This window comes from Galleria mellonella, unplaced genomic scaffold (genome assembly GCF_026898425.1).
Source record: "Galleria mellonella isolate WM207_F2 unplaced genomic scaffold, CSIRO_AGI_GalMel_v1 utg32, whole genome shotgun sequence".
Lineage (NCBI taxonomy): Eukaryota > Metazoa > Arthropoda > Insecta > Lepidoptera > Pyralidae > Galleria > Galleria mellonella.
In genome coordinates this window covers 3,008,534-3,024,305 of record NW_026442075.1, presented here as the reverse complement: position 1 = coordinate 3,024,305, position 15,772 = coordinate 3,008,534, and the positions used below count along the sequence as shown (strand labels likewise).

Sequence of the window (15,772 nt, the reverse complement as noted above, 5' to 3'; positions counted from 1 at the left end):
GAGGCATAACACCTTAATCTTCAAGCATTTCGTAACGCATGGAGGGTATCATAACATAATAGGGCGATACAGTATACAGTATAATATATATCCATGGTACTGGTTATGTATATAAACGTCGATTACCATCAGGTGGGCTGTCAGCTTTTCTGCCATTCTAAGTTGCATAAAAAAACCTAATTATTATTGAAAAATGTTTTTCACATTTTAATATTATTTTTGTATCTCTATAAAGTATATAATTTAAATAATTTATTAGCCTTAAAGTGACATATATTCTTCTTACATATTTATATGATACTAATAATAATAATTTATTTGTTACATAAATTTTAATATCTGCTCATTGGATTTGACACGATAGTTCGAGTGCTATTTCGTGGATTTGTAAAATGAAATTACAATGAAATTACAATTAATATAATATAAATACAGTATGTATTTAATTTATATATATATATATATATATGTTTATATATATATAACAATTATACAATTTTGAACTATAACGGCTCATCTAATAGACAGTGGTAACCGTCGTCTATATACATGAACTATGCATATCATAAAATAATATCTTAATAATTAAGGAATCAAGTTCTCGTGACTTTATTATTATTTTTATTAGTACATACCTACATTGTATTTCCCGAGAATCCTTATTCATATAACTTTAATATAAATCTTCTAAGAATTACGAATCCGACAGAAATTATTCTGATAATATTCAAGATTCTGCTGAACGAACAAGAACGCAGTGTCTTGGAACGAGTAACATTGTGGGGTGTATGCCATATTTCCACAATGTTCAGTAAGTCGTATACACTACTGTTAATGGCTTGCATATCCTGGGTATTTTTTATTCACAGAGATTTGTCCTCCGTGAACAAAAAGTCAAAAATTTTAATATCTCATCATTCAACTATCAAAGAAAATCTTTGAATTTTCCTGAATAGAATGAATTGCACGTTCACGTTGTTCTTGTTCACGTTATGTAATGTTCTACTGCAATAAAATACTCCAAAGTTTGTCTTTTGTATTTTTTTATAAAGAATACGAGTAATATTTATGTAGAAGTATTATTGGAATGTCTTTCTATAGAATATTGAAATTTTGCTATTAACAAACAATTTCTCTCATCTCTAATTAATGTCAATATTGCCGAGTTGCAAAGCAGTTCCAATTAGATTATTTAATATCAATATCTACTAACCTATACCTAGAAAATCCAGACTTTATAGAATTAACTATTGCTTAGATAAATCATATCTTATTTATGTTGTAGTAATGAAGGATTAATAGAGCTAAGCCACCCATGTTATCTCCTAAATCAGTCAACTATATCAATTAAATAGATTTATTGAAATTGTATAAATGTTGTTCACGATTTTATTTATTATTTAAGCTATAATTTTATTTTATTGAATAAAAAAATAAATTTTGTGTCAAGATATTTCGCGGACTTCAAACCATACAGGCGTACATATGAAACTCTCTTCAAGAGAGAAAATACTTGAGAGTTTTCCGGCATTTCCCCCAAAAAGTTTTTCTCTCTTACAAGGCTTTACATTTACGCCCTTATGGTTTTAAGTCCACCATATACTAGATTTACGTATTTTATAAAGACGTCAAACATCTATTAAACCTATTTGAGATTAGTCTCTTTTTTCGATCTAAATTGTTTATTTGAAAGTGATTAATGTAAAGGGCTTAAGTGAGACTGAAATTCAGTACTGTGTAGATTTATGACAATAGAAGTTGTGCATGTATAAAACATAAGTAAAAAGCTCTTGTAAAAATAATTGTACTTTATATATTTTATTCCACTTTAGTTTTTTATTATTTTTTTCTTTCTATAATTTAAATAACTTATCAGAGAATTTATGTTTTCATTTACTCTTAACGGTTCAATTGCTGTATCAAGTTTCATTAAAATTTGTACGTGTGAATAATTTTATCTGTGTCCTATTATTTACAGAAATATCTTTTTTTATTTTACGATACTGTTGTAATGTTCTATAAAAGTTTTAAAAATATTTTAGGATCCCAATGCTTCAACCGATATAAATGGCAACGATGACGATCCCATGCCTCAAGATAACGGTGATAATAAACATGGTACCAGATGTGCTGGTGAAGTGGCCGCAGTCGCATACAATCAGTATTGTGGAGTGGGCATTGCTTATAATGCCAGTATAGGTGGTGTCAGAATGTTGGATGGAGTAGTAAACGATGCTGTCGAAGCAAGGGCCTTGGGTCTCAACCCTGATCATATAGATATTTACAGTGCTTCTTGGGGACCTGAAGATGATGGAAAAACAGTTGATGGTCCAGGACCACTAGCTAGGAGGTAACATTTTAACAATTTCAATTTTATAATAACTTCACTATATTATGTATTTACATCCAATTTATTTTAAATTAATGTTTTAAACTTTTCTAATATTACTTTTTAGAGCATTCATTTATGGAGTAACAAGCGGGCGTAATGGAAAGGGCTCCATATTTGTATGGGCGTCAGGAAATGGTGGTAGGCATACGGACTCTTGCAATTGTGATGGTTATACAAATAGTATATTTACGCTCTCAATTTCTAGTGCCACACAAGGTGGTTACAAGCCCTGGTATTTAGAAGAATGCTCTTCTACATTAGCTACCACCTACAGTTCTGGTACCCCAGGCCACGATAAAAGTGTTGCTACTGTCGATATGGATGGACGACTTAGACCTGACCACATTTGTACTGTAGAACATACGGGTACTTCAGCGTCAGCACCTTTAGCAGCTGGTATATGTGCTCTAGCCCTAGAAGCTAATCCAGATCTAACCTGGAGAGATATGCAATATTTAGTAGTATTAACATCTCGCCCATCACCGTTAGAAAAAGAAAATGGGTGGATTGTAAATGGAGTCAAAAGAAAAGTTAGTCACAAATTTGGGTACGGTTTGATGGATGCAGCTGAGATGGTGAATTTAGCTGAACAGTGGGTATCTGTACCGCCTCAGCACATATGTAAATCACAAGAGAATAATGAAGACAAGCCTATAGAATCTTCATTTGGTTACACATTATCAGTGTCTATGGATGTAACTGGATGTAGGGATACAGTAAATGAAGTTCGTTATCTCGAACATGTTCAATGTAAAATATCCCTAAGGTTTTTCCCCCGCGGAAACTTACGTATACTTCTAACTTCACCGATGGGAACCGTCTCAACATTGCTATTTGAAAGACCCCGAGACGTTGTTAGCTCTAATTTCGATGATTGGCCATTTTTAAGCGTACATTTCTGGGGTGAACACGCTGAAGGTAGATGGACTTTACAAATTGTAAATGGCGGCAATAGACATGTGAATCAGCCAGGTATACTAAAGAAATGGCAACTAATATTTTATGGTACTTCAGTTGATCCTATAAGATTGCGATCTAAAACTAGGCCATCGCCTGTGGCTCCTCCGTTTGCATTCCCAACCGCTGCGGATGCTTACGACGCTATCGGGGACCCTTTTTACAATAGTGACGCGTTTGCTAATTACCAAAACTTTCCCTCTTTATTTGCCGCTGGGTCAGATCCCGAAAAAGCGGTAGCCCGTCTCGACGGACATAACGTCCCTTCACCGCATGGGGAGAATGTCCTCGCTGATAGTAATGACAAGCGCGTCATGCACGAATGTGATCCCGAATGCGATTCTCAAGGTTGTTATGGAAAAGGACCGACCCAATGTATTGCCTGTAAACATTATCGATTGGATGATGCTTGTGTCTCGCGATGTCCACCAAGAAGTTTTGCGAACCAAGGAGGTATATGTTGGTCATGTCACGAGACATGTGAAACCTGTGTTGGCCCAGGACAAGATTCCTGTTTAACATGTGCTCCAGCACATTTATTAGTAGCGGATTTAGCTGTATGTCTTCAACAGTGTCCTGACGGATATTGGGAAGATAGTGAATCATCAGTGTGCCGACCCTGCGCTGCACATTGTGCAACTTGTTCAGAGCGAGCGGATGCTTGTACTTCTTGCGAGCATCATTTAGTACTTCATGATGGAACTTGTGTGGCTTCGTGCCCACCTTCATATTACGAGACAGAGGACTATACATGTGCTAAATGTCATTCATCGTGTGTTACTTGCGAAGGACCTGGAGAAGCTCAATGCGTGACATGTCATCCATCAAGCTATGCATTGGAGGGGCGCTGTGTAACATCTTGTCCCAGCGGGTACTATGCTGACAAGAAAAGAAAGGAATGTATGAAGTAAGTATTATTTATTTAGGTTCTTTTTGTATTTTATGTTAGAAAATCTTAATGAATATTTATTCTGTTGTAGATGTCCAGTTGGTTGTACCACATGTACAAGTGCGTTCTGTCTTACCTGTGATATTAATTGGGAGTTAAATAAAAAAAATAAGTGTGTACCTGTGGGATCGGAGCGATGCATTGCTGGAGAGTTTACTGATGGACAAAGATGCCATCCCTGTCACTCAGCCTGCGAAACATGTTTCGGCGAAGACGAGTCCCATTGTTTGACTTGTCCATCTCCTGATTTACTTCAGGATTATAAGTAAGTGGTTAATAAATCATTAATTTGTATTTAGCCCATAAACAAATTTTAATGAAGAAGTTTTAAAACACTCATTTACTTCTGTTTTCACATGTATAGTTTAACAGTTTTTTAATAAATTAACTATATTATTTTATTGTAACCAATACATTTCATTTTAGGTGTGTGTCAGAATGTACTCGTGGTTACTACCCAGAAGCAGGCAAATGCGTAGGCTGTGTGCACGGGTGTGCAGACTGCGTATCCCGTCTCAACTGTACTGCTTGCGCGGGTTCTTTACGACTGCAGTCTGGGGCCTGTAGGACCTCTTGCGCTGATGGGTAATTAATTGTTACTTTCGCGATATAATAATTTCTATACTATTTTTGTTGTATTAAATGTTTATCCACGTATATGTATCTTTAAGTGGTAAGGCAAATACAACTGCAGTATTTAAAAAAAAATAGTATTTTTTCTCTCATTTTTGGTCCTAGGTTAAAAACTACGCAGTGTAAAAATAAATAAGAACTAGTTTTAAAATGTACAAATAAAGCCCTTTTATATTATATCTCATTTGGACTATTGTCTCCATTTTGAAAGTTTTAATAGATCTGCTATGAAAAAAAAGCCTTTCGATGACTCGACTTCTTTATCAGAATGTATCTAGTCCATGAGATCATAATAAATCCGTTTAGGTTTCTTCATCACCTGAATACCTATATATGTATATTATTCTGTATTTTATGTTGTATCTTCATTAAAACAAACCATTTTATGTTATGTACACGATTATTTTTGCATCAGATTTGTTTAATTTATGTGCTATTTTCGTTAGGTTTTATGCGGACCGTGGCATGTGTTCCAAGTGCTATCTGTCATGTCGTACGTGTATGGGTCCACGTAGGGACCAGTGCGCCTCGTGCCCACAAGGATGGAGACTTGCCGCCGGAGAGTGCCATCCTGAGTGTCCACAAGGTAAATATGATAATATGCAAATAATTAATATTCGATGAATATCCACAATTTACACTTATACGTCTGCAAGTGACTATTGTCTCGTCGCACTAGATAGACCGTCTTCTTATTTGACTGAGCCAGATATATTAAATTTGCTTTTAGATTTTTACATTATGCTTATATAAATGTATATGTTTGTAAATAGATGATGCATTTAGTGTTCTTTTACTTCGAGTGATAATCAAGGTCTTACATATCGGAGAAAAAAACTGAAAGTAGTTAATTTTGTTTAGATGTCATATTTTTTGCACATTTATTATTAAAAATTTTCTAAGTACACATTATATTTACCAAATTAACTAACGTGTATTGTTGAAATACACTGAGAATGCTTGACTAGTTTCAGTCAAGCTCGCGCTCGCATCACAGTCGTTTATCATTAAGTGTCCCGGTTGGTTCCGAAACTAGTCAAACTTTCTCGACTACAATAGAAGTAAGTTAATCCAGTAGTTGTTATATTAAAATACATCTTTGTGAATATTTTTTGTCTTCATGCGATTTTAAACAACCGCTATTTCTTAGGTTTCTACCAAACCGTCGGCGGTTGTCGGCACTGTCACCATTACTGTCGTGAATGCGACGGATCAGGCCCACTCCATTGCAAGTCCTGTCCGCCGCGATTCATGCTTGACGGTGGACTGTGTATGGAGTGCCTCGGCTCACAGTATTACGATAGTAGCAGTGGGACCTGTAAATCATGCGACTCGACGTGTCGAACATGCTCGGGCCCTGGTCAATTCAGTTGCGCAGGATGTTCGAGACCGCTAAGGCTAGACAGGTTGGTATACTGTTTGTTTAGATTTAAGTGGAAAGACATTTTTGTAATCTTGAAATGGTAACTGCGTATTTGGTGGAACATTTGACGACGGCTCAACCCTCAGATTAAATACTTTGTCATTTATTTCGTGCTTCGTGGTCATTTTAAGCTATTGTCCGCTAAGCTATTTCAAAGGTCGTTATATTTTTTTTTATACAACTTAGAATGGCAAACAAGCTGACGGCCCACCTGATGGAAAGCGGTAACCGTCGCCTATACACATGAACAGAACCATAGACATAACAGAGTATACTGTTTCGCTCATGATACCCCCCATGCGTTGCCATTCCTGAGGACACAGGTGGTATTCTTACCCAGTAAATTCACGCCATAACATTATACATAGTCTCGACTTTTGTAATTATTGTAAACATATTGTTGGTGTATCATTTATAAATAAATAAATAAATATGTGAAAAAGTATTTTATACCACAGGAAGACTTTATTCAAAAGTCGTTTGTTTGGGTACCTCAATCACATTCATGTTTCTGTCGTGAAGCAGTTATATTTGCATGGCTGTATTTCAGTTTGAAAGGTAGAAATAAATATGGAATTAAAATTATGTAAAATTTCTCGTGATAAAAAAAAATTGAATTCTCTTGAAAAGAAAAAAACAAATTCGATAGTTCCTCTGTGGTTGCAGATTTATGTGCGATGTTTATTTTTATTGTTTTTAATCGAGTAGATATATACAACCTGCAGCGCTCTGCGGTAGCGCGCCCCATTTGCTACGGAATAACGGAAATTATACAAGTAGTAGCATCAGAGAATATAGCAATCCGAAATCCAACGATGCTCCCTCGAGCGCGTTCCATACGAAACGGATTCCTCGCTTATTTTGTACGATAACTTATCAGACTCGATGATATTTCGTAGATAGTGAATTCTCAGTTTTACTTTAGACACGAGTTTTACTAAATAGGACTAAAAAATATAGCAAAATTATGACAGAAATAAATAAATGAAAAGTAATACCGTCAGTTAATTTAATTATTACTGTATTATATATAGGTATAAAGTTATTTAGTGGCCGTGTGGTCCCGGCATAGAATAGGGGCCACCTCTACCTTTCCCGTGGGTGTCGTAAGAGTCGACTAAGGGACGGCGAGTGATGGGCAGCAGTGTCCCTCTTGAAACATTTCTAAAGCCTAACTGCGGTTGCGAATACGCTTGACAAGCGTGCCAATTACTGGCAAAACCCCTTAAGGGGGAGGCTTATGTCAGCAGTGGACAGTTAAAAGCTGTTATGATGATGTTATTTTTTATTTTGAAAAATTTTCACTATAACTATATTTTTAATTTTACAAAAATCATTTTATTGTTTGTAGTATTGTATTGTACACCGCTATAGCCGGTGGCTGATTGATGCTCCTTTCCACTTTGGGTTTGTTGGAAGAGAACTCTTATAGAGTGAAGCTCGTCTTTGTACATTTACTTACCTCTGTCATATTTTTTATTACGTATTATTGTGTACAATAAAGTACTAAATAAAAAATAAAAAAAAAGTAGTATTAATAAATATAATTAAAAAATGACGTTTTTGTAAAGATCGTGATTTTAGTTGCGTATCATTTTGAAATTTAAATTAAGTAAATCAAATTGAATTTAAATTAATTATGTAATAATACAATACTAATAAAAGTAGCAACCCTCCACAAGTATTAGGGATGATTTGACGGTTGGTTGGGACTAAAATGTATAATTTAACTTCGACACCAAACGTAGACATATGTAGGCACTTAAAATATTCTGATCAATGTTCACATAATTATTTTCCATTTACCCAAATAACGTTTTACCCATATCCGTTCCTGGAGAGCCTTTGTAATAAGCAGTGACTCCGATTCACGGAACCTTCCATCAATCGAGCAGAAGTTATTTCGCCGTTTCCACGAACAAGGGCGTTAAGCACAACTGTCTAATATGACACAAAAGCGCTTTTGATTGAGGACTTCGAGCCCTTAGCAGACATGTTATGTGCGAGCTGTCGAGGGCGGCTCGAGATGACTCAAGAGCTCTAAAGCCACAGTGAAAGGACTTAGCGACCTCTAACAGATGTTCGTCGAATATTCACATTGTGAATTGTGATGTTTATTTGGTCAGTTAGATTGGAAAGAGTTATTTTTAAAAGGGTTCATACCTAAGTTTGATTACGTCAGAATTATTTAATTAAAAAAAGACAGAAAAATTGTTAATAACTGTCGGGAGCCAACTATATTGAACTTATTTATATCGGCTTTACGCACGCTGTGTTGAAAGCAGCATTGCGTGACCGTGAACCATACTCATGAATAAGGGTTCTTATCGAGTCCGAGAGCGATCTCTTCCAGGCAACCTTTGGATGGAGAGGAGTAATTATAAACAATTTGGTGGGAGGCACGATGAAAAACTCTGTTAGTTCTAAATATGGGAGAAGTATTGAAATATTGAATAGCAAAACGTACTCAAAATTTCTAGTGGTACATTTATAAATGTACATTATATTTTTTCATTATATTCTGTTGAAACCGCGGATTCTTCCGGTTAAATAAAAATGAGGCTCATTTTTATTAGTTTTCTTTCTAAAAAATAAACTAAGGATGGGTAATATATAACAATATCTATATATTGTAGTATCTATACATATATTGGCCCAAAAACAGATATATTAACTGTTATCCAATATATAATATCGAAGTGAAGAACGTTATGAATATAGATATCTGACTGATATAGGTGACATCGCAATAGGTGGCTATCAACGTCCAGAAGAACTCAATATATAGATATCGGATATAACTCGTCTATATAAAATCTTTCATTTTAACCATTTCATATTACCAGAGGGAACTTTGTCTACAGGACGGTACCATATCCATCAAGTGGGCCGTATATTGTTTGCTATTCTATATTGCACAAAAAAAATATATTTTACTACGCGTACGTATTCGATATATAATTAATTAATTCTATTATTTATTCAATATGATCTCTCCGACAGCGTTCTGCGTTTATGTTTAGTAATTCAAAAGAACACAGATAAACACACTCGACATGTGTATTGCTGTAACCAGTAAAATTTATTATTACATCGTCTAATGAAATTATTGTAGGTAGGTTCACCAGAGGAAAACTTTGTACAAAAGTCGATTGCTTGGGTACCTCTGTCCCATTCGTGTTTTAACCGTGAAGCAGTTGTGTTTACATGGCTGTGTTTCGGTTTGAAGGGTGGGATATGGCGTGAATTTACTGGGTACAGAGGAAAAACACCTGAGTCCTCAGAAATGGCAACGCATGGGGGGTATCATGGGCGAAACAGTATACTCTGTCATGTCCATGGTAGTACTCATGTCTATAGGCGACGGTTACCACTTTCCATCAGGTGGGCCGTCAGCTTGTTTGCCATTCTAAGTTGTATAAAAAAAAAATTAAAACAAAATAACTACTGTTTTCAATGGATGAATGAAAAAAACTGAAATGAAAAAAACAGCTTTTTATTTAATTTCATTTAAATGAATGCAAATAAAATTAACTAAATGTATATTATAAAGAGAGATTTGATTTATTGTTTGTAATGGATTAATTAAAAAATACTTTACCGATTTTTTTAATTCTGTCACCTACAGGAAGATACATTATCACAGTATAAAAATACAGATTTTCACTTATCCTACTATCTTCTACTTATCTATCCGCATGAAGCTAAGACAGGTTGTTTTTTTTTTAAATTGGTGATAATGAAAAGGTAACTCCGCCTGCGCTAACGGTATACGCTGGCAGGGCACCAGTGGGAGATGATAGATGAGGATGAAAGCAGCTTAATTAGCTCGTCGTGAAGAATTCCACGAGAAGTAACCACGATGGTTTCTAGGGGGAACCACGTGGAGGTTGACCTGATCAGTAAGATTGCTAGCAATGGGGTTGTTAGATCCCATTGCTAACAATCTCTTTACCCCCAAGGCAGGTTTAGTATTGTGGGTGATCGTGGGCGGCGGTAGTCACTTACCACCAGGTGTGTTGTAAAAAAAAGATCGTTAGGTATGAATATCATTATGTAATGTATACAATGTTTGTGCAGACTAAACAATCAATGCGTGCCGTGTTGTTCGGGCGGCGCGTCGACCAACACTTCGGCCGGGCCCGACTGTTGCCACTGTCATCCTGATACCGGTGAGTGTTTAGTATCAATAATGGCCTCTTTATTGTGCCATTGTTAGGGAAAATATCATCGTTTCTAATACTAAACAGTTAAGGAATGGAATGTCTAAGCTGGTTCTGTGTTTCTGGAGGAGTAGAATCTGGAACTTTTCAAGTTGATAATGAATAAATATTTCTGGGTAAGTACGTTCCTGCTTAGATCTTGTGATCGCTTACCATTAGGCGAGGTAAGATCAAATGTAAAACCAATATATATGTATAAAGTGTATTGAGGGATGTCCGATCCCTCTTATGTGAAACTTACCTGAAATAATTAAATTTATTATTAAAATTTATCAATCGAAATTGTTTAAACTTATCATCGTCCATTTGTTTGTTAATTTTATTATTCGTTTAATTTTCAAGTTTTAATTACTCCTATTCATTCCGAGATTACTTGGGATCGTTATTTAGCGACGAAGGCAGTCATTGTCGCCTCCGCCTCTTTACCTTGCTTCTTGTGTTTCTAATCTATTTAACTTATACTGCCATGATTGATCATCGACAAACTGTTTCATAGTCAGGTTAATTATTTACTTTTCATCAAGATCTAGTTTTGATCTTAGTATTTTTTTTTCAATTGACAAATGAATACAGCAACAGCGCAGATATATTGAACATGTGGTTTTACCTTGTATTATGTTACAGGCGAATGCATAAACTCGTCGGTGGCTGGTAAGAGGCGTATTGCGGAGTGGTCCGCCCTGCACACCGCGCCGAGCACGCGCGCCGCACCCAGCGTCGCTGCCGTCACGCTCACTGTGTGCGCGGTCGCCGCGGGGCTGTTCCTCTCTGTATTGGTAGTTTTACAGGTGAGATAGAATGATAATAGTCTTATTTGCCACAAGATTACTTATTTTTGGATAAAATATAGAAAAAAAAAATAGCATAAATGTAAATAACTATAAATAGTAAAAATAACTCTAGACAAAAGCAACAGTTATATTTTTGAATCATTCTAGATTCTACACTAGGATTTGCTGTGTGATGGAGTGTTATCTCTTCATAAGTATGTTGTTAATAAATTCATTCATTGAAACTATAATATTATTTGCGCTATCGGTATAAAAGTGAATGAGGGTGGTGGAGGAGGAAATCGGGTTAGAGAAATTGACCAGGAATTAATCACGATGGTTTCGAAGGAGTGGGGGGGGAGAGGTGATGATCGATCTGATAATTGGATATTAATCTTGCTAGCAATGACGCTGTTAGTCTCCATTATTAACTCTCCTTTTATCCTTAAAAGAATTTATTATTATTAATCACTCTGCTGTTTACTTTTTTATGACATTGCCACATGGAATAATGTTATTATTTTAGTATTTTGTTATACTAATATTCTGGCACTTTTGCGTATTTCCCACCAAGAAATAATAAACAGTTAAAGTGTCAAAGTACAAAATAACAGCAACATCACTATTTGTATATTGCGTATGAATAATCGCTAAATAGGTCAATTATTTATACGAACACATGTTTTTAACAAACTATTCGGGGTGACCGAATACATCAGAAATGTTCAGTATAGCAATTACGTTTAGTTATGTAAATTGTATAGAAATCATTCAACGCGGAAGTGATTTCGTTATGATTTACGATCAAATACCGATTGGCTATTGCAAAATGCAAATACAATTAGTTATCTGAGTGCGTATCTGACAGTTGTCATTTTGGGTGTGATTTAATATTAGATTATTCCATTGAAATATTGTAGAATTTCTGTTATATTTACATGTTAATTTTTTTTCACACACGTTTTATCTGATTTCAAATACAGAATAAATAATAGTGATAACTTAAAGTTCTATTTTCTCGTATTTGGTCCTTATAAGTAGTATCTACATATATTATGTAATAATAGTATGTTCGTTGATTGATTGAATTAGCTGTGAATGTGGAGGAAGCGAATGGAGTATGTTTGAATCGGAGTATTTGACGTTTCATTGTTTCTGTTTATTCCAACCCAATGGGAGGCAGGTATGACATATATATGCTTTACAATAATCTATACACGCTATATATTACTAGCATGGTAAATAGTAAGTATGATATGGGATGGGTACTATCTCCAGTAACGGGTTCACCATGGTGATGTTACTTTATTGCTATAGATTGACAATTACAATTATCATAACTAGATACCATATTGTTGACATATTTTTTTTATTCTTTAGATGCGTAGCGCACGGGAACCGCGACCGCGTTCGCGAAGCGCTCGCGACATCCTGTATTCCCCGCTCGCGTGCACCGACGACGGCGAGGTCGCTGTACTGAACGCTCGCACCACTTTCCCCGTATGCGAGCACACCGAGCAAGCGGCCGAACACGAACACGAAAAGGAACCACTTCTGGAACATTCTATATAGCGCGCACTGTGATCGTAGACGTAAGTGTACGTACCTTTAACGTGTGCCACGGTGTAATTAATGCCGTTTGTGATTTTAACACGTTACATAAGTTTAATTAGTGATACGCGGTCACAACAAATTATTGAATTACTGATCGGAGTCTCGATAAAGGATAACTGTTACTTCCATTGTAAAGTGACTGTAAAGTTGTGCTCGAAAGTCTGTTTTAGCATTTTATTTTACAACGATAACATTGGACACAATAAATGAAAATCACAAAGTATTCATATAAAATATAAAAGCATAATTGATCTTTTTTTATTCGAATATATTTTTGGCAAGTGCGATCGTTTTCGTGATGGTCGAATGGAGTTGACACGAGTCGCAATCGTTATGTACGTATGTAATATAGTTAGAATGTAAATTGTAAGTTTGAACAAAATGTTCTTATTACGATAGGGGCCAATTGGTCCCGAGCCGTTTTATATTGTGATATGGAAGTCTAATTCTAATTTAGTTAACGGGTTTGCTGTTACTGCCATTTAATATAGAATATTCTGTCTCGAATACTTTGCCAGTATTTTCAAATTTATTTATTTTCTATTTGTTATTTTTTAAATTAAATTTAATGTAAACTTAGTATAATAATTGCTAAGTGTTCGAAATCATAATGTACGCAACTTTTTTATTAATCTCTCTTAGATATAATTTTTTCTTTTGTTTAACATTTGAAAAATTATATGATAATTTCTGATGGGGTTGTCTCTCCAAGTACCTTATTATATCAAGTATGAATATAGTTAAATGAATATATATATATATATATATATATATATATATATATATATATATATATATATATATATATATATATATATATATATTTAAAACAATTTCTTGATAATATCATCCCATTTATATATCAGGCGTGAATTTATGGGAATACAGAGGAAGCATTTGCACCTGAGTCCTCATCAATGGCAACGCATGGGGGGTATTTTCAAACAGTTATTACAAACTCTGTTATAATGTTATGCTTATTAAAAGAATCTATATAGAAAAATCTGGCAAGAAAGTGAACTATTATTAAAGATAATAAACTAACATTATAGGTAAATAAAAAAAAAAAAACTTGAACGAAAAAGTGAACAAAAACTAGAAATATTTTCCTTCTAAGCTAAAACTGATACACTGAATATAAGTGAAATGATATGACGGTGATTTAGAATCAATAGCCGTCCAGTAAACCTCTGCAGAACTTGGGCTACGGACAAGAAATCAATACGACCACGTGACCGGAATCAACGTGCCCATGTCGTTGAACTTTAGTATTTGCGTCAAACTTGTAGGTGTTAGTTTAACATATGTGTATCTTCGAACAATTAACAACAACTAACCTGTTAGAACTTCACACTTGCTCTATAATTTCCATGTATGCTGAACATTGTCTATGGTTTTACCGATAATTATTAAACATAAATAATTAAACATAAAATCGCTTTAAACTTTATATAACTGTTAAGTGAATTTTTATATGTATCTTAGAACAATTAACAACATGTAATCTATTAGAACTTCACTGTCGTTCTATAGTTTCTATGTATATTGTCCATGGTTTTACTGATTTATAATTAAATATAGAATGCGTTTGAAAATAACGATTTTTTAAAACCTATAAAACAGTTGGTAGTATTGACATTCGATCTCTCTCAATATAGAGTATATATAAAATTTACTTTTTTTACATATAAAGAAATCCCTTGCTTTATTTCTTATAAAGTCATAGAATGGTCATAGAATATGCAAGTCAAAGAATTTAAGTGTTTAAATTTAAAAGAAATTTGTAACCTCACTTAGACAATAAGATGCAGGAGTCTCTCCATTTTAGCTCTCTCATTTTAATGCTCTTCGTCGATTCTAATTGTTTATTTTAAAAAGTTTAAAAAGTATAATACAATTTATTGTTAAAAATAAATTCTCACTCATGATCTTGTTTATTATTATTTATGAAAATACTGGTCTAGTCACTTGCGAAAGTTGTTTATGAATTTCTAATTTCTGGGTAACAGCAAATTCGCGCCTAAAGTCACTGAGCATGAGCCATAGTCGTTGCCACATTAATTTACTTGATCGTGACGAACCCAAGATCTGAATCGGCTTCTAAACGACGTCTCAATATTATGTACATTATTATAATTACTTTATTTAATTGTAATATACCTAGTTCGTAAGTTCAGAAGTTACCATACATGTATATGTACAATATTGAAATTGAATTTGGAACACGAATATCATTTTGGCGCCAACTTTTTTTGATCATAGACAAAGTATAATTTTTTTAGTTAAAATATACTTCGCTTGTCATGTGTTTATTATTGAATTTAAGTAGGAAATCCTTTGCTTTTTTTTATTTAGGAAAATTCGAATATTATGTTGTACTATTTCTTATTAGTCACAAAACTGAAAATTATCTTTATACTTAGTGTTTTGTATTTTGTCACGTAAGTTTTATTTCGCATCTATGTACCTAAATAGAATCTAATAAATTTTAAATAGTTGTAATGTATGGAATGTGATAACAATCTAATACGAGTATGTGTAATGATCACAAATTTTAATACCACTGTATCAAAGAGGAACTGTTACCATTTACCGTCACAAAATGTTTATAGGGGTTTTTGGCTAGATTGTTGAATTTTTAAAATATTATCAACAAAATTTTATTATTACCTAATTCAAAAATTAAGTCACAAAAACTATCAGCCTCTCAATTGTTTTGGTCTCAAAATATAAAATGCGTAATTTTAATTTATTATGTTTACAATTATTTATACGATTATTTTAGTATTGATTTTAGAATTTTATAGAAAA

General features: G+C 34.2%; 1 protein-coding gene across 4 annotated transcripts in view; it reads left to right on the top strand.

Moving 5' to 3' along the window:
* LOC113510874 (furin-like protease 2) overlaps nt 1-13,115 on the top strand; it is a 296,007-nt gene extending 282,892 nt beyond the window's left edge. For all 4 annotated transcript variants that reach the window (XM_052896294.1, XM_052896298.1, XM_052896297.1 and 1 more), the window contains 9 exons: nt 2,043-2,350; nt 2,457-4,256; nt 4,330-4,563; nt 4,725-4,883; nt 5,378-5,517; nt 6,082-6,337; nt 10,435-10,526; nt 11,202-11,365; nt 12,728-13,115. In XM_052896294.1, coding sequence (XP_052752254.1) covers nt 2,043-2,350; nt 2,457-4,256; nt 4,330-4,563; nt 4,725-4,883; nt 5,378-5,517; nt 6,082-6,337; nt 10,435-10,526; nt 11,202-11,365; nt 12,728-12,919 — 3,345 coding nt within the window. In that variant the 3' untranslated portion in view covers nt 12,920-13,115. The remainder of the gene's footprint in view (nt 1-2,042; nt 2,351-2,456; nt 4,257-4,329; nt 4,564-4,724; nt 4,884-5,377; nt 5,518-6,081; nt 6,338-10,434; nt 10,527-11,201; nt 11,366-12,727) is intronic.
* Nucleotides 13,116-15,772: the final 2,657 nt, after the last annotated feature.